At 38.6% G+C, this 26,531-nt stretch overlaps 2 protein-coding genes across 3 annotated transcripts in view; both read right to left on the bottom strand.

Moving 5' to 3' along the window:
* Positions 1-4,802, bottom strand: part of sgk2a (serum/glucocorticoid regulated kinase 2a) — a 13,881-nt gene extending 9,079 nt beyond the window's left edge. Inside the window, exons 1-5 of one of the 2 annotated variants that reach the window (XM_020638171.3) lie at positions 4,659-4,802; positions 2,000-2,069; positions 1,689-1,756; positions 1,022-1,080; positions 238-295 (exon numbers count right to left, since the gene is read on the bottom strand). In XM_020638171.3, the coding sequence (XP_020493827.1) occupies positions 238-295; positions 1,022-1,080; positions 1,689-1,709 (138 nt within the window). In that variant the 5' untranslated portion in view covers positions 1,710-1,756; positions 2,000-2,069; positions 4,659-4,802. Of the gene's footprint in view, positions 1-237; positions 296-1,021; positions 1,084-1,688; positions 1,757-1,999; positions 2,070-4,658 lie in introns of both variants that reach the window. The other variant, XM_020638170.3, reaches the window with a different exon arrangement.
* An 845-nt stretch (positions 4,803-5,647) lies between these two features.
* On the bottom strand, positions 5,648-26,356 carry l3mbtl1 (L3MBTL histone methyl-lysine binding protein 1). The gene is made up of 22 exons (XM_020638153.3): positions 26,199-26,356; positions 24,828-25,015; positions 23,369-23,550; positions 21,914-22,043; positions 20,803-20,968; positions 19,889-20,027; positions 19,640-19,685; positions 17,813-17,901; positions 17,208-17,312; positions 16,941-17,076; positions 16,387-16,478; positions 14,429-14,580; positions 13,147-13,223; positions 12,361-12,446; positions 11,722-11,832; positions 11,005-11,146; positions 10,495-10,597; positions 10,158-10,346; positions 9,897-9,946; positions 8,594-8,751; positions 8,417-8,479; positions 5,648-8,049 (listed from the first exon to the last, which is right to left on the bottom strand). Exons 2-22 carry the CDS (start codon positions 24,973-24,975, stop codon positions 7,915-7,917), a joined length of 2,499 nt encoding a protein of 832 aa, XP_020493809.2. The 5' UTR covers positions 24,976-25,015; positions 26,199-26,356; the 3' UTR covers positions 5,648-7,914.
* Between the last annotated feature and the right edge of the window lie 175 nt (positions 26,357-26,531).

The raw sequence follows: 26,531 nt of genomic DNA on the forward strand, positions 1-26,531 counted from the left end.
GTGCAAGAAAATCACTGCTACTAATTGGATCCACTCAGATCATTCTTAATCTGTATATGGTCCACCCTTATTTTTTTCTGCGTCCAGCAGTCCTGACAAAGCCCCGTCACTGAGAACTACCTGCTTGTGAATGTGTTACCTAAATGAGTTATTATAAGGAAACTATTCAAAGGAAAACACAAGATAGAATCAACATGAATGATAAACACAGTTAAATAATTAATGCTTCACTGTTACCTTTCCAAAGGTCCCCTTGCCAATGACAGCCAGGAAGTCAAAGTCAGTGGGCCTGGCGCTGAAAAAAAGACACAGAGTAATTATTCATTTGTTCAAACTTTTTCGGCAGATAGAATTACTCTTTTGTGTGTGCGTTATCTTTTTTAGCTAACATATCATAGAGAAGCATAAGTAATAAAATAGGTTTAACTTTCTTTCTTGTGTCTGAATCAAGGGATTGCCTAGTGCCCAATGTACAGAGGCTATAGTCACAGCAGCCGTGGGTTCAATCCGACCCCAGCCCTTTGCTGCAAGTCATCCCCCCACTCTCTACTCCCTATATTCTTTTTAAAGATTTATTTTTGGGCTTTTTGTGCCTTTAATGGAGAGATAGGACAGTGGATAGAGTTGGAAATCAGGGAGAGAGAGAGAGTGGGGAATGACATGCGAGAAAGGAGCCACAGGCTAGATTTGAATCTGGGCCACCCGCTTGGAGGACTACAGCCTCCATACACGAGGCGCGCGCACTGACCTCTGCGCCACCAGCGCCCCTCAGCCGTCCTATCTAATAAAGGCAAGTGTCTGAATTTGACATATAATAAATATCATAGAAATATAATGTTGTATAAAGTTCAATAAAATAGAAACCTGACCAATGAAAAATTAGTTACCAATAACAATACAAGTTATTTTTTGCTGGCTTGGTAGCTGTTCATCATGTGGACAATCTCTCTGTGTATGACTTTTAAAAGAGCTTTATTATATGTATATTATCTATGATGGCTGTGAGAGCAGAGGTACTGACTGTGGGTTTGCTGAAGGTCCCAGGTTGACATCATCTTGAGGAGAGGACGATGGTGTCCACTGCTGAAGGACAAATAAACAGAAAACAAGTCAGCAACAGAAAGGTACACTTTGCATTCACGAGTCTGAATGAACATACATAGACCATGAATAACTCAAATGTACTTTAAACATTACTATTGAACATGAGCATCATTTGAAATATAAACTTAACAATGTTAGGCAACAGGTTTGTTCATGCTGATATGCCAATTAGACAGCAAAAAATAGCTTATAGTTCCCCTTTTTTGGCTGACAAAAAGAAAGAATACCAAAAATGGGGGTTTAAATATTTTGCATTGAGGACCTAGACTTGTTGAAAATACATAATTTCTAATTTTGGTTTTAACCTGGTATTGATTAAAAAAATGGGTGTGCTGTTGTTGGAAGATGATCTAATGTACAGTAAAATAATCTTTAGCAATATCCAGGAGAAACAACCACACCTGTATGAGATCTTCAGGATGCGTTAATAATAATAACAGTTGGCTCAAAAACAACCTTTTCTTAAAGATGAAACTTAAACTGGACTGTCTGTGTGACGAGTTAGCTGTCACAGGTCCGGGTAAAAAGGAAAAGTCCAAAACATAATTATTTGAAAATTAGAAAACAGGCTGAAAAGGACTCACATTACAGCTTGCCATGGCCATTAACCATTCCACTCCCACTGGAGATCCAGCATCAGTGTTGGACAGACCTGTGAGAGGAGAATAGGAACAAAGGGACATGGCATCAGCAGCTGTGCAGGAGGGAAATGTTGTGAAAAATGTTGGATCCTAACCACAACCTTCTGTCATTTCAAGAATGAGAATTATTTAAATGAACCCACACATGACAATTAATAAATCAATACATTTACCAATCAATCAATCATTTTTGAGAGGAGGTGTACACCGCACTAATTGTTATTCTGTGTGTGTGTGTGCAATCAACTGCTGACCTCAGGATGACGGGATGCCAGCCGGGGGATCCAGAGGAACTGGTAGTTCTGGTTTGTAAGGAACAAGATGCTGGAACAACGGAAACACGGAGAAGGACATTGTGTTAATAACTTCTCCTGTGTGTGTGTTTGAGAGTGTGTACATGAGAGGACTGTATCAGTGGACACGTTTACACAGTAAATATTGTTGTTTCATTCTCATATCTTTCAAAATATACGGGATGTCAAAGATCTCTCACGCACACACACAACAAAACACACGGAGAAAGACAGAGAGAGAGAGAGAGAGTGTACATAACTTGTAATTCATTTTCTCCCAAGCAGCTTGTCTTTATTTAATTATAAGTACAATATGATTTAAAATGTACATTTCACATTAACATTAATGTTTCTGCCTTATTGCAATTTATGTCATTTTTTAAATTGTCATTATAAGTCATTTAATTAGCTGTTACCCTCTTGAGGTTGGAACTTGGAAATTTATTTAAGTCATACATTTACGAAATTAATGAGTTGTTATTTTAGTCTATAGTTGTATCAGAAGAGCAGCAGCCGCCTGTATGAAAATGAGGAACGTGGAGCATCTTGTGAAGTTATACTTTAGTAAAGGGTTCACAAATAAGGAAATACTTCCTTGACTGTAACAGATTGATGGAGATTGACTCTCTGTGGATTGAACTGTGATTATTTGTGTTGGGGTTTTACTTATGCGGTTATTGAAACTATACATTCTTTTGACACATCAGCATCAAATTGTCAAAAGTATCAGGACCCTGAAAAGATACTGCAAGAAACAGGGGCTCTTCCAGAATAAAGACCCACACTGCCTTGGAGGAAATTGTCTCTTGTGTGGCAGAGGAAATGGCATTGAGGTTTCCCCTTACATACATTTTCAGGCAGGCGGATGGCTGCTCCTCTGATACAACATTTCAGAATCTGTCCAAGTCAAAAATATCTGTTTAATGGTGATGGAATGAAAACAAATGGGTTTGTTTGGATAAACAAAGTTTTCATTAAAGGTGCACTAGATTTGGTAATGAAGTTTGAAAGTTGGAGAACTGAAACAATTCTATGTGATATTTTCTGAACTAAATACACAAACTTTATTCAAGGGAAAAAATGGGTCTCTGGAACACTGTTTTGAGTTTAATAAAAAGCTACCAGGAGAGTTACTGTTTCACTGTTGAGGGCCCCCCACCATAACTTCTAGCGTAGCATTTAATCTTTAAACAGTGTTCCAAGGACCACATTTTCCTCTGAGGACAGTTTGTATAAAGAGTTATGAACATATACCACAGCATCTGTACATTTCTCCAACTTTCAGATTTCTCTACCAAACCTCCAATAGTGCACCTTTAATATAATTCACAGAACATGATGTGCTAATGTGCTAGAATCAGTATTTTAGATAAGTAAAGGTACAAAGCTTAACAACTGTCAATTTTCATTCATTGGCCGACCATACACTTCAACCCTACTATTTCTTTTGAGAACTTTCACAATGCTGACATTAAAATAATGAAAAGGTGAGGTTTGAGTCTCATAAGGAGGTTCAAGAGATTCATTGCCATTTGAAGAACTAAATGGAAAAATTGAACATATAAAAACAAAAAGAAGTTTAAATTTTTAGCTTTGAGGGAAACCCATGACTTACACCTGACTGACTCACACAGTCTTAAGAATTGAGCTGTGCTTTTTAAGCTTTTTAAGCTTTTTCCCTCATTTTGTATTGGTCTCCGTTTCATTACTCCCCACAAATTAAAATCTAATATGTTGTGCAAAATGAATATACTTTGACCCATTCACACAGACTTTAGTGCATTTTTTTTCAAATTGATATCTTCAAGAGAAAATACACATACGAGAGGAAATATATTATATTAACATACAATTCAAATCTGAATAGAAAACTGTATAGATGTTCCTGGATAAAACAAATGTTCTTTATTGGATAAGTTATTAACTGTGATATAAATCAATCTCCAGAACTACCTGATGAATTAATCTGAGGACAAGGTTTATTAATAAAACAGGGACTCAAAAGGTGACCAAAGGCTCATTACTGCTGGTCAAGATGTTCATCATTTGACAGTTAAATATTTTGTTCATTCCACAGGAAAGAAAAGGTATACCATTGTACTAACAACAACGAGAGGGAAACTTTGAGGCGCACAGCTGCTCTCAGAGCTCAAGACAGGCCAGAGGCTTTGAGTCACCAAATCAACCTTGGTTTCCAAAAGTCTGCCAAAAAAGTCAAGTCCATTTCACAAACTTGAAACCCTGATCAATAAGAACCATAATCATTGTTCAAGAATATTCTAAAAATATTCTACAATGTCCTGTTGAATATTTACAACACACCAAATCAAAACACTCCACTGATTTACGACAGAAGCTCCTACGTATTATGGACTTTGAACTATTTAAAGACCAACAAAATATTAACAACATCCAATAAACCATTCACAGCATTCATTCTGCATAGACCGATAGTGACGTTATGGGATATCAATAACAAAGGAGTCAATATAAACTCAGGTATCTCAGATATCATGTGGGTTCTGAATTACACACGTTATTAGTATTATAGCACAGCTGTGCAATAATGCATGTTGATTATATTATTCCTGGTTCTTGTAAAATCATTAGATTTACTCACCTGTTTGCATAGGATGAGAAGGTCAGTGAGCCTCCCCGTCGATGTTCGACTGTCATGAAGGAAGGTCGCCTTCATGAGTGAATCAGTAATAAAACCAATGGGGCGGAGCATGGTTCTTACAGTGGTTGACGTGTGTTTATATGTCAAGGGGAGAAAAGAAAGGAGAGAATTTAACTTCCGGACTCTACTATTTACTTTCAAAATAAGACAGAACTTTTCTTGCTATTTATCTAAAAATTAAAGTTGACTGCTCATTATTTATAGTAGCCTATTAATTACATTATTATTATTTTGTCGAATTTACTGCAGCATATCTGACGTGTAGCCTGAGTAGACTCAACACGACACACGTAGGTTATGTGGCCAAATGTTACAGACAATGCTAATAATCCGATTTTGTAAAAATAGCATAATAATATTAAGCTCTAGGCTAATTAAAATTGCTCAACGTTGATTTCTGCCTATTTCTTTCTTCCGAGGATAACAAACACACACCACAACAACACCACATCATTTTGCACATTGATGCAAAAACATTAATGCAAAGTCAAAAAAGCCAAGTGACTTGAAGGATTTGTGATTTCCCACTCCTGCAATAAAATGAATTTTAAATGGACCGAAAGGCATTTTTCCAGTCTCCTAAGCATCCTCTTTCCAAAGGCGAAAATTAAAACCTTCTCACCTGCTGGTGTTTCTAGTATTAAACATTAAGTTGAATACTTTTATTTTGCCATCTGCAGGTTATGGGTACAAGCAACACTTTCTTTTCTGACCCTGAAGTGGAACAATAGGACAAGTAGTGGAAGTAGAAAGGGCGACAGGAGCTTTTACCACCACACCCGACTGTTGACGACAATATGGACAATAGGGGGATGTGATGCAAGCAAGGTAAGTTTATAGTCAATAATGCAACATACACAACGACCTTCATAAGAACAGGAAATGCAGTGGTAGTGTCAGATCCCTTAAATAAGACAAGGGGCAGTGGCTTAAATCAGACAAGACAGCTTTGGACATTTATTAATTCATATGGAATGAATGACATGTGTGACCCCAGATTATGTTGACACATACACACATGCACGCACACAAACACACGTATCCCACCAGAGAGACACACAAAGAAGTTGGATTCCAAAAGCCCTTAAACAGTCCAGTAAAATGACCATTATATCACAATATCAAATCCATACAGCATTTTAAACCAATTCTGAAATAAAAACGTAAACATGTAAACTGACATGTAAACAGCAGAGAACTTCCAAATCCATGTTTAAAGTGCCAACACGTGGACTTGTGCACTCTCCAGTGACCAAAGTGGAGAACATCATTGTGTAAAATCTGTTTGGCTTCACAGTAAAATGCATTTTTTTTCATCTATTAAAATATAAAATAAAAATAAAAAATTAACAAAATGCATATTGATTGACAACTCACACTTTTGTTTCTGTTCTCTGACTCAAGTTTCACATATGAGGGTAAAATTGTAAATCACATCTCCTGTATCACTTAGTTCACATTCAGAGAAAAAAGGTGTGCTGCATATCCAAACCTTTTTCCGACAGTCTGAACACGCAATATATTCACTGACTGTTTATTGTATAACCTGGTTGGAATCCGTCCAATAACATAAATGAGCGGTTATGTTTTGTGTTACTACATACAGTGTTTATTCTTAACTATTTTATTGCACAAAATATGAAGCTTGTAGGAGCCTCACTGATTAGCTTAGTCTACTGCATCACACTGCTCTAGCTTACTGTATGACTGCATTTCTCCCTGCAGTGTGCACCATCTCTTCCCTCATAGATAACACTCATATATTCATCAGTCAATCTAATGTTATATCTGCAATATCAGAAGCTTTCCAACTGTTGGATTAAAGGTCACATATTATTCAAAATAAACTTTACAATGGTTTTCTAATACTAATATGTGTCTCCAGTCCATCTACCAACCCCCAATGATGAGAAAAGTCCATTCTGTCCGTCTTTTGCCTGCTCCACTTTTCAGAAAATGTGTGCACAAACAGGCCGTTTAAAGATTTTCCCTCCATGACATCACAAAGGGCAGTAACCCCTTCCCTAGGTGGGTGACACTCCCACAGCTAGGTGTTTGTTCTGCCCTCTGATTCTGCCTTTACACTGTAAACAATAGGGCATGGTGTAAAGTAGCCCAAGCCTGGTCCCCTTCCAGAGAGGGGCGTGGTCAGACACAGCTCATTTACATTTAAAGGTACAGACACAGAAACAGCCTGTTCTGAGCAGGGCTGAAATAGAGGGGTTTATAGACATGATCAAATACAGGATCGGAGTGGATTTTTAGCAAGAAATTACACAGACGTGTTTTGGGGAGCTCTGAGATTTACTTAAACTTCTTAAAAAGTGAATAATGTGTGACCTTTAATCGGAATCTGGTTATGGTATTCCTGAACATTTGTTTAAGTATAAACACTTTTCCAAAATATATCTCAAGTCTCTCTTTACAAGGTGTTGGGTAAAGTTCATACTGACCTATGCCAAGCCGTGTATCAATAACAATGATTTTAGTTCAGGAAGGAGAAATATACATAGTATTTGTTTCACCCATGTAGATGTGAGCTGATCCAAAATAACATGTCTTGAGAAGGAGACCCAGAAGAAGGAACCAAACAGATTAATTAAATCTGTGTTCTTCATCCTTATGTGCTCATATCTCTATTGATACAGAAGCCGTAAGACCTTGGATGAGTTTTGATCCCTTTTTTTGTAACATTTTTTTTCTTTACTTACCTAATCTTCAGTGGGGCTTTTATTATAAAGGTATTGGACAAATAATGACATATGAGCATCTACACAGATTGGCAGAGGAGAGTTATGATCATACTCAGACAGAACTCCAGTCATCAGTTGTCAAAACTACCTCCTCCGTCCTCCAATCTACTCTCTATACCAATATGTGTGTGTGTGTGTGTGTGTGTGTGTGAAAATGTGTATATAAATATATATATAAAAAAATGAATCTCCATATCTTCTATAATGTTCCATATTTGTAGACTTTAATTTCCCTTCTTCTTCCAACCTCTGTTATATTTCTTCCAACCTCTGTTATATATTTTCTTACCCCTATCTCATCCCCCCCCCCCCCCCCCCCCCCTCTCTGATGGGTAAAGGACATCAAACACATGAAAAAAGGAGTCAGGGCCGTTTTCCTGCAACAGTATGAATTTGGCACATGATGACTGGCTGCTCAATGGCCTCAGTGTTGAAGGGTGGGATCACTTGAGTCCCTCATCTATGCTCTTGAACATGAGGATGGCGTTGGAGATCTTTAGGGCAGGGCCTAGTTTGATGCTCATGATCTTCACAATGTCGGTCTGGGTCAGCAGCAAGAAGGCCTCCCCGTCGATCATCTAGGCAGATGCAGATAAAACCAGTGGTGATATAATTTGACACTGAGAAGGATACATGTGAAAAAAGTTTGTATTGCATGGCATGGGTATTCTTAGGGAGTGGACAAAGAACCATCAATACTTTAACTACTTTTTGTAGTAGTTTAACCTCTTTTTATAGTCGTAGTTACCTCTACTAGTAGCAATAGAGGTCAAAAGTAAAAATCGGGTTTAAGTATGGGCAAATACAATTCCTAATGACAAGCTAACGACAGCAGGATGTCATCAGTGAAAAGGTAAACATCGGCAAACAAGTTGACCCATCCCACTAAAACGCTATTCTGACTGTTGTTTTCACTGTCCTGATGACTGACCATACATTTCTTACCTCTTCTTTGAAGAGACGAGCCTGTTCTTCACAGCCAATTAGATTCTGGACAAACCTGAATACCTGATGAACAGCACAGAACAGAACAGAGTAAATCCAAAATATAAGCAAATTTAAAAACAACAGAAGAAGGAAAAACATTTTTTTTTGTAAATGATGAGATAAGAGTTAGCTCACCTCTTCAATGTCCCATCCTGCCACCTGGCTGGCATGAATGCCCTGTACACCTGGAAGCAGCTTACAGTGCTGCTCCCAGCAAAGTGAGAGAGTCCTGTCTGACTGGCCGCTTAAAGCTGACATGAAGAGTGAGGGATACATACCCTCTGAGGACAGATCTGACAACAAAGACAGAGAAACAAACAGGCCTGCATTAACTGTTGTTGATCTAGGATGACTCGGAAAAATATTTCAATCTGTGTTTGTTATGGTAAGGGCTCATAACTTTAAATTTATATATTTAGCATTTTCTTGTCAAGGAACTCAAAATGTAAAAAATGTGTGATGTTGACAATGTTTGCTTGATCTTGGGGAAGATACAAAACTCCATCTTTCAGAACAGCCTGCTATATGACCATCACAGTCATAACTTTTTCAAGTAATGCAGAAAAATATCTTGGATATCTGTTCCTGCTACTGTTTTAGGAATGATTTAAGGATCAGTACTCACTTAAACATGCATCTTTCACACATGCACAAAACTCCTGACTACTGAACAGCCATGCCAGCCCCATGAAATATTTTTTTGTCTGCGCAAAGTCTGTGTAAGCCAATGTGAGAACCAAGTTGGAAAATATTAAGGATATTTCACCACGAGCAAGCGGGAGGTATGATGATGTTTAGATCCTTCCAGCGTGCAAGGCCATAGACTGTATGTGTGCAACTGGTGCAGTAACTGTGCAGGTTAATGACTGCTTCGGAATATCTCTGCTCTTTAGTTCATATTGTGAATATGGTGATCTACATGTATCATCCATGTAAAGTCAAACATTTTCATCATGGCATCTGACTTTGTTGCTTCCTCTGCTACTTCTGTGCTGTTCTTTTACTTCCCGAGACCAGAGTAGGGTGTTCTGCCACAAATTCAGGAACTACAAAGGTTAATGAAGAGTGAAAGGCTTGAAGAGGTCGAAAAGCTCCAGCAACATTTTTAGTATTAAGATTTTAGTAACTTTATCTTCATACTGAAAAGGTTGCTGCAGCTTTTTTCACCTGCCTCCTGAGACCCCTAGTCCACATCCCGCCACACAGGGATAGCCTCCACCTGTGAGTTGTATGTGTGAACAAGCAACTCAGGAAGATTTCAGAGGCCTCTTGACTGAAATTTTGCTGAAATGTTCAGGAGTGCATAATATGTTAAATTGGCTTAAGACAACATCTACACATGCAACTGACATGAGTGCTTTAAATAAATCTCCTTTAGGCAAGTGCCACCATTTTTTGAATCCCTGAGGATGCAAATGAAAACTTTTATAAAACTCACTCTGGTAGTCTCTCTGTTGGTTCTTCCTGTATTTGGGAGGACGGCCAATCCTAAAAAATCAGAGTCAAGGTAATGTGAGAAAAAAGCAAACATTGATGCATGTAGGCGCACGCACGCACGCACGCACGCACGCACGCACGCACGCACGCACGCACGCACGCACGCACGCACGCAGGCAGGCAGGCAGGCAGGCAGGCAGGCAGGCAGGCAGGCACACACACACACACACACACACACACACACACACACACACACTTTTACCTGCCACGGTAGTGGGTTTTCTTGGTCCGTTGTCCAAAGAAGAGGTTCCTCTTGCACTCTGAGTCAGACAGTTCAGCCTTCAGCCTACCCTGGTTGCGCTCAGCCAAGGGGCAGCCAGATATACAATGATGAGCTGTGAAACGGCCGGTCACATGGCCTGACCCATCGCACCCAGGGGTCGGACACTTCCTGTTTTGAAGAAAGAGTGCACCAGAGCATTTTATGGGGATTTCATAATTGACAAACTGAAATTAAGCATCAGTGTTTAATTTGTTTACCCTGGTAAATAAAAGATACATTCATTGAGTGACCGGATGTTCAAGTTAAATGTACTGACCTGTTGTGGAAGCTGTACTTGTTGGTTTTGGGGTGGCTGATTGGCTTACAAGGAACAGAGGAGGGGTAGGTGGACTGGCCTGTAGCAGGAGGCTCCCTCACCACTACGTACATTTAAAAATGACTGATGAACCCTCACTTTGGACAGAGGACAACAAGTGATGTTTTACAAATGCTCTTGCAATGCTGTAGTAAAGGGGGAGCTTATTACTGCAGCTAAAAATGGGTGTAAATGCCAAGAAGCCTTTTTTACAATTCATATATTTTTCCTGGTATAGCAGTAAAAAACCCAAGGTGTCAATTATTAACAAGTTTACAGAAGAACATTATGATAAATACAAATTATCCAAAATAATGAAAAAGTGAAAAAGATTACTTAATGTTGTGCAATGGCAATTTAATTAATCAATTAAAATGCATTACTGTTTGATAGTCAAGAATGACTTTGCATAAAGTCTGACTTTGAACATAGACAGAAGTAATAAACAGAGTAAAGTGTGTTGGTTTCTACCGTGTGGTTGTTGTATTTTGGTTTCACGCGGGGGAACCTTCAATGGGTGACCAGTTGCCTCACACCAGCCGGCTGGGTGAATGTCAGGGTGATCAGAGTCCATCCATTCATCATAGACATGGCTCCAGCCATCATAATGCACCTTTAGAAAGAGTAGAGTTAGAGCTATGAAACATGAAATACAACTCACACATTGAACTCAAATTATACAATCTATTGTTGGTTATAAAGAGCCAAGATATAAGAACAACAAAACAAAATCACAAATTTCTGAAAGGGGGCAATAAAGTGTATCGTATGGTATCAAAGCATTAGTTATGGCCAGTGGTTTTTACTATGATTGGCTCCTTGCCATGGCAGAGGGCTGATAGCAGCTTTCTATGTATTTTATGTGGCACATTTCAATATGTTTGCAGTTTAATTTGTGTCTTTGGACAAAGTTCTTCTTTTTAAGTCCTTGAAGAAATATTCTCAAAGATTGAATTCCCCCCCTTGTGTTACTTTTTCATATACACATGGGCCTGATCACTTTTCCTCCTCCAAGCCCCCCTTGACAGAAAAAGTTTGAGAACCACTTGTTTAGGCCCCAAGAAACAACTTTCTGAAGCTTTAATGGACCTGAGAGAGCTTCAGGATCCGAACTTCATTTTCATTTATTCAGCACTTAATTATTCATGAACCCCGAGCAGCAAGCACACACACAGAGCCGTTAGAGACCTTAACGCGATGAGTGTCGACCTCCTCCACTGTAGCCACTCTGATCAGACCAGGACTCCTCTTGTCCACGGCCTCCAGTTTCATCTGAGGATGGAAGCTGTGGGCTGCCCGCTGGAGACAGGAGAGGGTGTCTAGATATTACAATAACTTCTACATTCAGCAAAACAAACAAAAGTATCAAACACACTGTCCATAAAGCGTTGGCTTCAAATGCATGAAAGATAAAAGTATATCATTGATATGTTTCTTTACTACATTTTTTGGTAGTTTGTCCTTTTATCACAGATTTAAACGTAGGGAGCTTTAGAGATCTGTGCTTATGATACAGTATTTGTAATAAAATTAAAAAGTCAATGTGCTTAGATTACTACTGTAGATCTCTTAAAGATCCCTGACCTTTAAGGCCATCATTGACATACTTAAAAAAATGATTTGTCTTTATTTGTAAAATAAACCTTGCATCTTTATTATTTTACATTTCTCTGACATATTCTTCCACTTTACTAATTTTCCTCGGCTGTTTTCCGCAAGTGAATGGCGCTGGCCAATTCTACAATTAAACAAGTCGCCCAAAGCAGGTAATACTCTGCCTTCCTACACAGTTTAACTAAAAATAGTACATCTATTGTTTGCTCTCACCACTTTGAAGGCTTCAGCTGCCACTGCCTTGGAACCTGTCTCTTCCATGTAGCGAGACCAGGAAAACTGGCTCTGGTCTGGATAATCTAATGCAGAAAAAAAAAAGGGAAAAATAACATCACTGAGTGGGAATATAATGTTAAAAATGATCCCCTACATGTGCATTATTTATTGGTTAACTCAAAGAGTTCCCAATATTCTTTGTAAGTGAAATATTGAATTATGTTTCTAGCTGTATAATTCATTTGCAGGAACATATCATGAAAACTAAAAACTCTGTGGCACACTGAAAATAACTTTACCGTATTTTATTGTGCTTAAAATACAGTTAAGTTAGTTTCAGTGTTAAAATATCAAACAGGACACCCATCTGAAAACTTAACTATGGGATACTGAACAAAAAAATTTCCAAAGGTAGTAAAATAGTCCGCACACCAGAAGCTGCTCCAATTAAATGTAATTTAATGGAAGTTACCACCTGTAACATCTCGGGGCCTCGCCCTTCATCAGACATGAACCAATGTGTCACAGGTTTTGATTTATTTTTCATATATTTATCTATGTTCACTTCTCAAAAGCAGTTTTACAAATAATAGCAGTTTGATGTTCTTAATGTTTTCTGAGTCGGGCCTGTCGTGTCTTTGTGTGTCAGTACAATCTAAGTCACATTCCCTGTATGTGAATTTACCTGGCAGATAAAAGATGGTTTTGGTAGATTTTGATTTTCAGTGACATAACTGTTGTTGTTTTATTGAGTGAATGATGACCAGGGAACACATACGTTACCTTGCGGTGGCGTTAGTGGGAGGTTCCTTTCTTGGCACCAACCAATAGGGTGAATAAATGGACTGCTGGAATCACACCTGGAGATTTTGACAGACAACAAAAACACTCACCATTACTTTCTTTATTTGAATGTTTATTCTGATGTGCCGTAACAACAAAAGATTCAGATGTACAGTTTTTAGAGCTGCTTACCTTGATGCTCAAACAGTATAACTTCAGATATCTCTAATGCTCATTTCAGGATTTTAACTATCATATATAAAATCAGTTACTGTGAAGTATTAGGCTCTGCTGAGCTAGTTAGTGTCAACAGTTTTTACTTCATTTGGTTTATGTAGCCTCAAAGTTAGTTCTATTAGGGTTATAGTTTGTTCTACAGATAGTCAGGTAACTCATTGATTGGAGTGTTTTTGTGATTGTCATCTTGTTTCAACAGAGACACATGGACCTATGTGGGAAATTACATTTTTAGCTCACTTAGAAATAACTGAAAAATGTATGATTATCAATATTCATCAAAATAAGTGGCATTATCAATAAAATATGTGAGGATATAAAGAAAATGAGACATCAAACAGCTGCATTCACATTTATAATAAAATTGTTTTTTTTTTGGTTATCTTCATAATCTATGAAATTAACATGGAGCAGCTCATGCATCAGTCTGAGCTGCTTTCACTGCATGATTGATCAGGGGAAAAACACACTCACTCACTCTCTGAAACCATTGGTTAGGACAAATGGATAAATCAATTGCTAAAAAAAAGCAATATCACACTAGAGGGGGTGATGTTTTGTATCAAGTACCCCTGGTTGGTGCAAAAAATTGATTGATTGAGTCTGCAAGAAATGTGTTCTACTTTTCGAGCTTTCTCTCTCTATTTGTCTTCTATGGAGTTTAATCAACACATAAGCCAGCCCAATCAAGCCCAACCAAAAGGGCAAACACAACACAGTTGGTGTTAAAAGATTTAACTATTAAACACATAGATGATTTCAAAACAGGCTGATTAGACCTCAGGGTTGAAGAATCACTGGTAGAAGTTTCTACCAGTGACAGAACGAGGACAGTGACATTCAATAATAAGACAAAAATGGGTTTAAAGAAATGTTTGAGAACAATTTAGGAATCCGGCCTTGATTTTTTTATTTTTTTATTTAAACTTTATCACTCTATCACAAACTGCAATTTATTGGTAGCAGCTCTGGTCCCAGTTGATTGATAATGCCTTATTCATTCCTTTCATAAAGTCCTATCAGCCCCACTTTGTTTGAGGCTCACCAGTAGTCATATGTGTCATCCCAGTTGTCGAAATGAACCAGGAAACGGTCGTCGACCACATCAGTCACGGTTGCTACACAGATGAGGGAAGGGTTCATGCGGTCTACAGCTTCTAGCTTCATTCCTATCTCGAAACCGCACTCCATGTCGATCTATACACAAAGCAGAGCATCACAAATTACAGGACAAGTGCACACAACAAAGTAGAGTCAGACAGAGCTGTGGACAAGCTTATAAAATTATGTGACATTTACACAGAAGCTGAGTGCTCTTCAAATATACAGTGTGCCTTTGTTCCAACATTTGTTTATTAACTCAGTAATCATCGAAATAGGACCAGATAACAACAGTATGTCATACCGAAGATGAAGCTTTGAAAGTGTTCAACATTTGGTTGCTGCAGGAAGTCAGGATCAACTCCACAATGTCCCAACATGAAATATTTATATATAAAAAAATAATTAGGACACAGGCACACTGACAAAGGGATTTATGTAAAAAAATCAAGATTCTTCTCTTCTAGGATTTAATTCCATTCATAACTTCAGAAAATCCCACTCCACTCCCTGCTAATTGCTAAGGCTAGCTCTATAACTGAGTAGAATGCCAACTTGAGCAGCAAGAAATTCAGCCAGTCTCACAGATGACTGGAGTCGATCCTGAAGTATGTACTAAATCAAAAACAGACTTTGAAGCCATTAATCAATGAATCCGGAATCGTTTTGAATCGAAAATCGATTCTGAATCGAATCGTGACCCCAAGTGTCGAAATCAAATCGAATCGTGAGACACCCTAAGATTCCCAGCCCTATAAATGTCATAACATTTATTTTATATTAGCACTGTTTTTGAACTATTACAATCTGCAAAAAGTGAAAGGGCCTAATTCACAAAAGGACTGTGCAGCTTTTGCGGCTACTTCTCAAAGCACAAGCAAAGGGTTAAATGCAGCGCCAACTGGGAAAGCATATTGAAAAGACCCATTATGCATTAAAAACTGACACCTTTCTTTGCATAAGTACCTTGTTACAAAAGACGTGTCATTCACAAACAACGAGAAATAGCCACGCACATTAAGAGTGAAAGAATTACCGTCTGCTGAGAGGAGGTGGTAAATGCACCCCAGTATTTATAAGGGATGACATGCACAAACTTTCCGGTGATCAGGACATCAATTCCACCTTTATCTGTAAATAAAGTCTGTTAATATTACCTTTACATTAGTGTTACTTATATAATCAGGGGTTAAATTTTGTTCACATGTGTGGAGACGATCGGGTGAGTTATTCAAAAGGGAGACAAGAGGGTTGTTGTTGTTTCTTTGATCGGCTGCTCTCACTGACTTGTTAATGGGATGGAGACTTACTTCAATCAAACTTTGTTGTAAATAGTTAACGTTTGTATCACATCTGTGAAGACTTGACTTCACTACAAACTGGTAAAAAAGTGTCCCCTCCCCTCCCGGCTCATCATCTCTATGTGGCTCATCTCCACAATCAGACGCAAAAAAAAGGAGTAATCTGCACAGAGCAGGACAACTTCATGAGCGTGTGTGCTCTAACATCATTAGGCCAATATGCTTGGTGAATTGACCTTAAGATGGAGCAGATAACAAGCACAATTGAAGCTACTTATAGCGGCTACAATCTGCTTAGTGGACTCCCACCCAAAATGTTTTGAGAAGGACGTAAAATGTGTGTATGTTTTAGAAAGAACGCGGGCCCCATTTGCAAAGGCTTTAGTCCTCATCGCCGCGGCCATGGGTTCAAATCCAACCTCAGCCCTTTGCCGCATGTCATCCCCGACTCTCTCCACCCAACATTTCCTGCCTCTCCTCAGCTGTCCTGTCTAATGAAGCCAAAAATATATTTTAAAAAAAAAAAAGGAACTGCTTCTCAATAAGAAGCACTCACACTTGTCGATAATACCACTGCCCTATATTATATATAGAAGGTTACCCTCCCAGGACTGGAAAAGAGTTCTTTGGGCGCCACTTGTGCTTTAGTCATTTTCAGGTAGTTAGTCCAGGTGAACTCCTCCTCTTTACAACCTGCAGAAAAGACAGAAATGCACAAGGAAGAGAATATTTCAAAATTCTGAGAGATACACACGGCTTCTTCTCCAAGATTTGACTTCATATTGAGCTAAAGCCAGCAGATGTTTGGCCCAGTATACAGTTACAGTAAGAGTGATAACAACAAGTGTGGCTCTAAAATGATTAAATCCACCTAAAAGTACCTTAAACTCAATATTTGACACCTTGTCTTAAAAACAAAAGACATGTGGCTCCTTCCTTCTGGTTGACTAAATGCAGACCTTTGGACTAAGTCAGAGTAACAGTTCTAAATCATTGTGCTAAAATTAACTGACTTCTGGCATTTATGGATTTACTTTATAGAAAAGGTATCAACTTGTTGTTTGAACATAGGTGAAAAAGAGAAGTGTGGGAAAGTTCTTTCTGTCCATTCTTCTTTTTGCTGTTTTGGTCTTTTACAGTTTTGTCACCTCTGACCTTTGGGAGTGTGCAGTTTATGTCCCGTGCTTTCACACCAGCCTGCAGGGTGGATGTCAGGGGAGTTTGCATTCACCCAGAAGTCATGACAGTCAGAGTAGCCGTCGAAATGGAGCCGCAGCCGGTAACCACAGACCTGAATGATGACATGATACATGAGAGAAACAACAACAAAAAAACTGGCTGGAGAAGGGAGTGAATGACGAATCTCTAATACTATGCATTGTCATTAAGTCCATTGATCGTGTTAATGAGTATCTGACTCACCTCCGCCACTGTGAGGACAAAGTACATGGACGGATGCTGCGGGTCGATGCCTTCCAGTTTCATCCCCTGTTTAAAGCCGTTCTTTACAGTTGGCACTCTCTGGGCCTTAACAAATAAAATAAAAGAGCAGCTTTGTTAACGATCACAGAGGAGTAAGTAAAATAAAGTAAGAGGAGGTGGAATCAGGCCGAGAACAAAGATAAGAGCACAGCAAATGGACAGGTGGAAATTGCTACATTTTTATTATTCTCCTTCTAACTTGATTTCTTCCTTTTTTATTCTAGAAGATAAACAGCTCTTCCAATTGAAGCTCTCATTGTGAAAATATTGCATTGCCAGAAAAATGAATCACTTTTAAATGAATCACCCTGAGAACTCCCTAAACCTCACACATACACAAAAATATGTCTACATTAGACTCCAAACACACTGTCCATGAAATTTTAATTTCTATCTTAGCAATGCTGCACATTCTTTTTATTCAGCGCTATAGATGTGTGCTTGTGCTACTGGCAGAACTGCAATGTTTGTTAAAGATGATGGTTAAACTGGGTGGCAGTAGCTCAGGCTAAAAAAAACAGTCTGAATATTAAACTCAAACATACCTCTTGGAAAAGCTGATTAGGTGCAGCAATTGCTTTTCTTTCCTCCAGATACTGAGCCCACGTCCACTGCTCTGTCTTACTGTCTCCAGCTACAGCAAAAGTAGTATTATTTTTGCAATATGTGTAACAGTGACATGTAATAATACAAGATCAAGGGAGAAAGAATTCAATAAACAGCGAACAGCTAAGTTCTGTCCATTTCAAAGTAAAATGTTACATAAAACATTATATAACCAATGGAATCATGTAGCAGCCCCTCCTCCCTCTTACTGTATGCTCTAATGTCACATAAACTAGACCCTCATGCCCCCCCCTCAACTCAAAGATGTGGAGCAAGAGCCAGGACATCACCAGGGTTATCAAGGGGGCCTCTTCCTTCATTGGTGATTCTTAAAGTTAGACCCACCACACCCCAGGGAGGATATAAGCTCTGACATCCCAGAGCCACGGCCCTCCATGCTAACTCTCCCTGCCCATCATCTCCACTCGTGAAAAGACAGGAGGAGAAAAGCAGACAGAAGAGTTTGCAGAGTACTGATAGGTCAGAGAGAATGTTCAGAGCTGGATAAAGTACTCTGATCACTTGATGACACAATTCAGCAGCCCTATAAAACGTGCATCTGTTGATATTACAGAGAGATCTGATTTAATTTTAAAGGTAATTCTTCTTCCTGTTACTTAAACATGACTTGCCATTGTAAGATATCCTCCTTTGTATTTAAAATGAGAAGGGAGAAAAAAACAATACACTGCACACAAAAACAAAAACAAACAAGCAAAGGAAGCGCCAAATAACATTTAAAAGTGTTTGATGATGATATACGAGACCAAGGGCCAGATCCCCTAAGAATGGATTCTGCACAGAAAATATCACCTGCAATATGCCTCGTTTAGCACCCTATCCACAACAGAATTTACACTTTTTATATGCCGGCACTAACATGCACACAGAGTTGTCCTGTTCTGCACAGTTCACTCTTGTTTTGCATCTTAATGTTGAGAAAAGCCGTCTGCAGCTTTGCTCTGTGCAGAGCTGTACTCTAAGCTGATGAAGCTGTTTTGGCCACATAAAGATGATGAGCTAGGAGCGGAGAGGAAACTTTTTCAGGGTTTATTTGGATGCCACTAAAGCTAAACTTTAAAAATATATACAGTGTTTAGATCAAAGCCTCTTCTTAATGGAGCAAGCAGGAGGAAGTTAAGAAAAAAAACCTTGCATCTTTGTGTGCAACTGCTCCAAACCTCTCCACAGACTGATTTAAACCGTGGTTATTAATTATAGTCATATCAAAGTAATAATTACAATCTTAACAGATCATTTCTTTTAATGTCATATAGAGGTGGTGTTGTTTTCTAGATCACTAAAAAGTTTGCGTGTGACAGCTCTTACAAATACTGCATCACAGTTACCCCCAAGCTGAGAGCAATGTGCTGTTGTTTTGTGTTAATTTGAGTACACAGAGAGACAGAGCAAGAAAGAAGGAAGGAGATGTTGCACCGATTAAATACTCAGGTATTAATGGCATAATAACACCACTGCTACTGGCTGTCGCAATTAGCGCTGGTCTTTGTAGATGAGATGGTATTTGCAACAAGGCTTATTTGCATAGGAAGGGGCAATTTTTTTAATATTCCTTAATTTACATTGATGCAAATGAGGCAGGCACACACAGGGCGCAGGTCAAGTTTGTGCGCATTTCACCCTTTGCATGCTTTGTGGATTCCACGCTATCTTTTTCTCTCACATGCAAAGGTTTTTCGCCCGCAAAAGCGGCACAATTCTTTTGTGGATCTGGCCAAAAATGTGAAAAAAAGTAATAGTCCAACCTCTGATTTGTCTGATGTCTGCTTTAGAATCATCCATTTTCTCATCCTGCAAACATAAGAGAATTAACAGGACTTAAAATCAGAGGAAACAAAGTCACTGAATTAGACCAGACAGTGGTAGGAAAAAAAACATTTAGAGCAGTTTGCCAGACCCATATGACCCACTTTTGCTCAAAAATCAGTCTTCATGCGCACATTTTCATAAATAACTGTTTTAAATCATTCAAAGGAATAGCAATGATGTCCCACCGTGCCTTCCATGTCAGAGTCTTCTTCAGAGGGACTCAGGTATTCTTTCCTCTTTCTCTTCCTCATGGGTTTCAGATGATCAGGGTTAAGAGATGAGATTCTCCCACCTGCTGGCACCTTCTCTACCCCGATGATCCTCCTGAGGTGCAGACAGGACAGATAAAAGTTATTTTCTCTGAGCAGGGTATCTATCTTTGTCATTCACAGCATAGATGTTGTTGTACTTCACAGTCTCTGTGAAACTGCCTTCCCTGGCTTGTTACTTTAAATCAAACACAGGTATACTGCTGCTACTGTGTACAGTATATTTAAATATATAACTTCAAACTATAGCTGTTCTATCCTTTGGTGCTACCTGCTGCTGGAATCTGAATTTCCTGAGGGAACCTTCCCAAGGAATTAATAAAGTTCCTATCTATATCTGTCTATCTATCTATCTATCTATCTATATATATAGATATATACATCTGTCTGACTATCTATCTATCTATCTATGAGATTGTTATGAGCCAGCTAGTTAGTCCAAATGAGGGGGAAATCTGGAGCCCTAAACATTCATTGCATGAGTGTGCTGCGATTAAATGTGTATTTCTCCATAATGGCAAACATTTAGATACAAATTCTGAGACCAATAAAATGAACGACATATACACAGTTCAAAACATCCGCTTTTGCTCCACAGCCATCCACCCACCATACTGTGCATCATTTTTAACATTCAGAGGACACACTGGACTACACAACTGACTGGTACCAACACTTTGAAACATATGAGTGCCAGGATTAAAAAAAAAAAACATGAACACATATGTGACTGAATCAACAAGAAATAAGGAGGGGAACAGTGTGAACATAAGCATATGTGTCGGGATGCATGTGTGGGATGAAAAGAGAGGCAGTTTTTACCCACTTACTTGTCAGTAATGGGCTCCCTGCGGAGCTCCTCTGCGTATGTCCTTTGAGCTCGTGGATCATGGTTGTGTTGTCCTGGTCCGATCTGGACTTCAGGTTTGCCTGGCATCAACAACCTTTCTGGCTCAACAGTCACAGCGCTCATGGAGACACCAGGGGCCGACACATCTGATATAAGAAACAAAATGAAACTACATGAAAAACTGAATGACTTCTATATCGTGTTGGTGCTGTCACTGCATTCTGATTGTATTGCTCTTATATTACTTTTTGGACTATGTTGACATTTACTTATCACGCCAGTCCATTTAGAATTGAATTGAAATTTATTTTGGACATGAATAAATTACATTTACAAGTGAACAAATGAAGGGAAACCCCTCCCCCATAAGTCATTGATGATTCATGCTTCCATGCAGACAGAAGGTGAGGGGCCGAGTTGACCACTGCACAGAGGAGGCTCAGGTGTGTGTGGAGAATACGTCACTAAAGACGAAAAGAGAACTGCGGTAACTTCCAAAATATGCAAATCCATTTTGGACGAATTTGCATAAAAGGAAAAGTATGATGGAGTCTAATCGCCAAAGACATTTATCTTCCTAAACTTGTTAAATAAATTAAAGTTCACTCTTAATTAAGTCTCTTCTGGTTTAAATAGAAATATAAAAACTTTTCCTGGTCACACGCACACTAACAGTTTGGAAAGTACCCTAAATCTGTAATTCGATTGTGCTTTTGCCTTTTCAAAACATCTGAGTGATGTCTGCGTGACATGTTTGTAGATGGACTCGTAATCTTCACAAACAAGAGGTGTCGCTGATGTAAGTATTACTCGCTTTAGCGTTATATACACACTAATAATCTTCTAAGAACAATAAAGTCATTTATAGACAATAACCTAGCCAAATTAACTTGATGCCTATAACACCAGCAAGACTTTTCACATTTTTGTGAGTAAATTGGAGATGCTCATGTGGTACATCTGAAAACAGAGCATTGATCGTGATAAAGCTAATTCAATAGTGTCCATGCAAATTGAAATGTTTGAATGAATTGCTGTATTTTGTGTTCAGTCTCTGGTGTCTCTTTAACCTTATGTAAGCGTGACTCTACCTGACATGCCCACTGGAGAACTTTCTGCATCAGTGGATCTCACAGACGTTCTGGCTGCTGGTTCGGTGATGCTGCTGGTGGTCCCTGGGGTGATCAGTGTGCTTAGCGTTCCTACTTCACTTACACAAAACTATACACATACACAAAAACACACATGTACACACACCAACACAAACACACAGAAAGGCATCAATGAATCAATTTGTCAAAATGTGTCTTGAGCCTTTATCATACATGGCTCCTAAATCCCTGAAAATGTAAAGGACAGGCTGCCCCTAAAACCTTCCTGACTTGCCTGTTAACACATGCACATCACAGCTGATTAAAAAAGTCTAGAAATCTATATTTTATCTGTTACTGTTACAGGAGATTCTATATTGTCAGATGGTGGGGGTAGATACATACTGGCGAGTATGAAGCAGCTTCATTAAGGACACAAAGTTTTCACAGGTTGCTCACAGGTGACAGAATATAAATGTCATCAACCCCCGAATCCTCGCTTGCATCGAATCTTTCAGATAATTTCCTGCTGCGTTCTTTCATCAGCTCACCTCGACTTCAGACAGAGATTTTGCGAGGCGGCTGACAGGAAAATCCTGAGTAGAGTCTGCGTGAACATCTGTTTGTTTTTGTTCACACATGCATCTCACTCCAAAAGAAATCTAGAAATCCCCAGGAGATATATGTATAAAAACACAATGGTTTTCACGAGCATTTAGACATTTCTCCTCAATAATTTGCACATATGCATTTTTTGTAGTTTCCATGTTCCTAGCCTGAAACCAACAGAAAAACAAACGGGATTTTCTTCTTTTTTTTTTGCAATTCAGAAGTTATTAGCAATATCATTCTGTTTAAAACACCCTCTTTAAAGTTGGCTCCATATTGGGTTTTTGTATTTTACAAATACAATCGCACCCTCAACCATAAAACTGATGGCCGAAGCTTCCATGCAAGGTGCCAGTATCTATTCTAATCATAACACACACACTCATAAACCAATGAAACTGAATTAGAAAAAGTATCAGTATCTTGCCAAAGGACCCTTTGACTTTCAGGCCTGAGGGGCGGGGGAATTATGCTCCCAGCTTTCTATTTATTTGCTGACCCTTTCAACCATCTGAGCCACAACCACAACTGATGTGATCAGTTCTTCAGTGTGGAATCTAATATTTGAATCATCATCATTTGACTGAGTAGTACTCTGTTTAATGTTCTGTTTTTGTAGTTCATCTTATGAACAGATACTTCCAATGTTTTGAGTTATTCTAAAGCTGCGATCACAAGATCAATAAGATCCTTGAGCCATAAGAATGATATATGCAATTCTTTAACTTGACAAGCAAGGTAAGAAATGCTAGAAATCTGTCCTGAAAAAGATGCTTAGAGGAAACGTAAACTTGTAATCAATTGTTTTATTTCACGACAAACGTTGAAACTTAAACATCGCTTTACCTTGAGGTTGCTGTTGGGCAGGATGGCCATTCCCTCCTTCCACTCTAGGACATGGACAATGCTACAAGCCCCTCCTACCTGTGCTGTCAGGGTGGGGGCGGCCGTCTCATTAGCCCTGCCTCTTTTACCTGGTTCTCCTACTGCGAGAGCTGGTGTCACCTCTATCTTCTGATGGCCAGGAGCTGAAAAGAGAGTTGAATTCATATTCCTTAACTGTCTGCATGACCTCACCTTAGTGAGCACAAATTGTTTAACTGTTTCATCATGTTTTGAACTGAGTTCCATTAAGTCGACATGTTGGCCTGACTAACAGGAACCAGTATTTTTTTTATTATTATTTATTTAATTTTTTTTACAATTTACAACACCTTTCATTCACATAACCCATCAATCGATCTGCTGTAATACATTAGTAATTCCTAATGAAGCCTTTAGCTGTTTGTCTCAAGCAGAGATGAAGAGTGGGCTGCAGAGGTCTGGTAAGCTCGTTTTAACTATCAAATATCTTTCTTTTTAAAAATGGTAGCCTACTGCCCTTATTAACATTGATTGTAACAATTGGTTTTATTGAAACTTGGCTAAATAGCCAGAAAGTGTCTATGATCTCTATCAATGGCTATAATCACTATCCTTATTTTAGATCATATTGAAGTTAAAGAGAATGTTGTTAAAGAGAACATTGGATCTTCCCTCTGCAATGATCTTGTTGCTTTAGTTGGAGATGAAGCTGAGGCTGTCTTTTTAGAGCTTGTTGAGCTTTTCTCTCGAAACAAGGTTATCGTTGGCTGTATTTAAAGGCCACCAAATTACATTATAAATGGCTTTACTTTTCTCTCATGATTTCGAGAGAAAAAAAGCTATATTATGGGGGATTTCAACAATCTACCTCCTAAATAGCCTCATTATCCCGATGTATTGACCATGCCTTGTCTTTCCTCCCTCTTATAACTAAGGCAACAAAAAATGACTGCCAAAAATGAAAATGTGATTGGTAATACATTTACAAACTCCTATTGTGTCTCTGGGATTCCTGTTATTTTGTTCTGCAACTTATTTGACCATCTTCCTGTATTTCATTTTGCGCCCCTTAATTGCCAAAAGAAATCCTATTAACAAGGTTTGTCTCCAAAATTTTAATAGCAGAAATATGAATTTGGTCTATCACCTTTAAAAGCAACCGTAACTGTATTTTTTCTCTAAAAAAAAATATTTAATCAAAATGATCACATTCTCCAACAGATTTAGCAGTTGTACTCCTTTGTTCCAATCTCTACAAATTATCTATATTTTTGTTTCAAATATGTTTCTTTGTTTTCCAATCTATTAACAACTTACTACCATCCTGTTTTCAAAATGCACTTCAGTTCAACTCCAAAACCCCAACATTACAATACAGGGTCAGACAATAATCTTCATCCATACTTCGTGGCCGGGCTGCCGTCCTCAGAGAAATGCTCACCTGGCAGGAGAAAAGCTGTGGTGGTGTGTGTCTGTGGTCGAGCGTTCTTGGCCACATCCTCACTCCCACTGATAAGAACAACCTTGCTGGGGGATGAGGAGGATGGTTCCAAAGGGGTGCAATCAGGTTCTTTAGGTGGAGCCTCCATGCTCAGTGTGGCACTCTTATCTTTCCCTTACTTTGGGGCACTGGAAAGTTTGGAGAACAGTAGAAAGACTTCCTTCAGCTTTATAGCACAAAATCTTAGGTGAGCTTTCACAATCCATTTGTGTTCTTATTTTAAATTAGGTACAACCACAACAGAAAGCTGCCTGCAAAGCTAATTTGTAGGCCTATTTCTGGACGTAAACAGAGTGGACTTACAATCTCAGGTGCAATTAACGTTCTTCTATTCTGCCTTTAATGGACAAAACATAAATGTTTTTAACAGTTGTTAAATGTGCCTAAATGTTTTGCTTTTTAGAGGATTTTTAGAAGATTTACTCATACAATCCACAGCTGGGAATCAAAAAGTAGGAAAACACTACAGTCATTACAAATAAGCAAAGATATTGGATGTGAACAAACTTTTGTGTTGTACTATTTCTGGAGATGAATAAGCATAGAAACTCTGTTCTAATTTTTTCTTCATCCAAAATGTATCTCAGACATATAATGGCAAAACAAATAATATAAACAATAAAACAAATGTGAAAACAACGAAAACTAAGAGATTCTCCCCAATTTGACAAAAATACATTTACAAAAGTTTTTGAAGTCCCACTTTAAAAACTAATGCCAGAGCAGAAATGCCCTCCTTCATTACCAATCATGACCTGGTATGACTTTTTAACAGCCATCCACTGCATCCAATAAAAAACATCAAACACATTCACGCATCGGCTGCGAAATACATACACACAAAATATCTTTTCAGTTAAAATGGCGGAGGAACAGAGTCCTTGAGGCATATAAATGTGTAAAAACAGTGTCTTAAATTCAGTGAAATCCCATTTAGTGAGAATGTACCCTGTGTAACCCATTTCAGGTGCACCTCAAATTAATGAAAAACCTTTTTTTAACCTGAAAACAACGTCAAGCATTTTATATATCTGTGTTTCACCTCGGCACGGCCACCTCTGCGACTGTAAAACATTTAACTGGATTAAGTTAATTAAGCGTTATCAAATTGAGTGTCTTTTTGACGAAAAGCATTGTGGTAGATGCTATCCATGTCGACAAACCACTTCACTTTAACACACAAAAACATTGTACGGTTTTACAAGACATGTGGTTCAAATATGTCGGTGTCTATATGAACAAATATTGAATAAATAAAAATTGACAAATTTGTTGTTAAAGACATCAATTCGAAACTGAATTTTGGCTTACCAGCTCCGATCGTCTGCGGCTTCTCGGCTGCGACTGCGCATGCGCGTTTCCCCTGTACAGTCACTGCTAGATGGTTTAAATGTAACGTCAAAAGATTTTCAGAGCAATTGTTCCACTTTCAGTAATGGTTGATTTTGAGAAAACAACACAATGGACATTAGAATTGTCGATATAAACCTCTTTAGATGTAGCTCGAAGGTTTTTCGTTGCAAATTCAAAGCAGCGGGTTGTGCCTGCTCCCGCGGCACATTCATCCTGTTCATTTTTATCCGTAATGAAAAATAATTTATTATATATTTAGCAGGATATAGGTCATGTTGTTTGTGCAGTCCA

The sequence above is a fragment of the Labrus bergylta genome, chromosome 12 (assembly GCF_963930695.1).
Source record: "Labrus bergylta chromosome 12, fLabBer1.1, whole genome shotgun sequence".
Lineage (NCBI taxonomy): Eukaryota > Metazoa > Chordata > Actinopteri > Labriformes > Labridae > Labrus > Labrus bergylta.

Excerpts from the sequence above, each read along its gene's own strand:
- l3mbtl1 (XM_020638153.3), bottom strand. The coding sequence starts at position 24,975 with ATGGAGGCTCCACCTAAAGAACCTGATTGCACCCCTTTGGAACCATCC. Across the intron at positions 19,686-19,888 it reads ACTCTGACATGGAAGGCACG|GATGAGAAAATGGATGATTC; the intron begins GTGGGACATCAT and ends TTATGTTTGCAG. Across the intron at positions 8,480-8,593 it reads CAGGATGGGACATTGAAGAG|GTATTCAGGTTTGTCCAGAA; the intron begins GTGAGCTAACTC and ends GCTGTTCATCAG.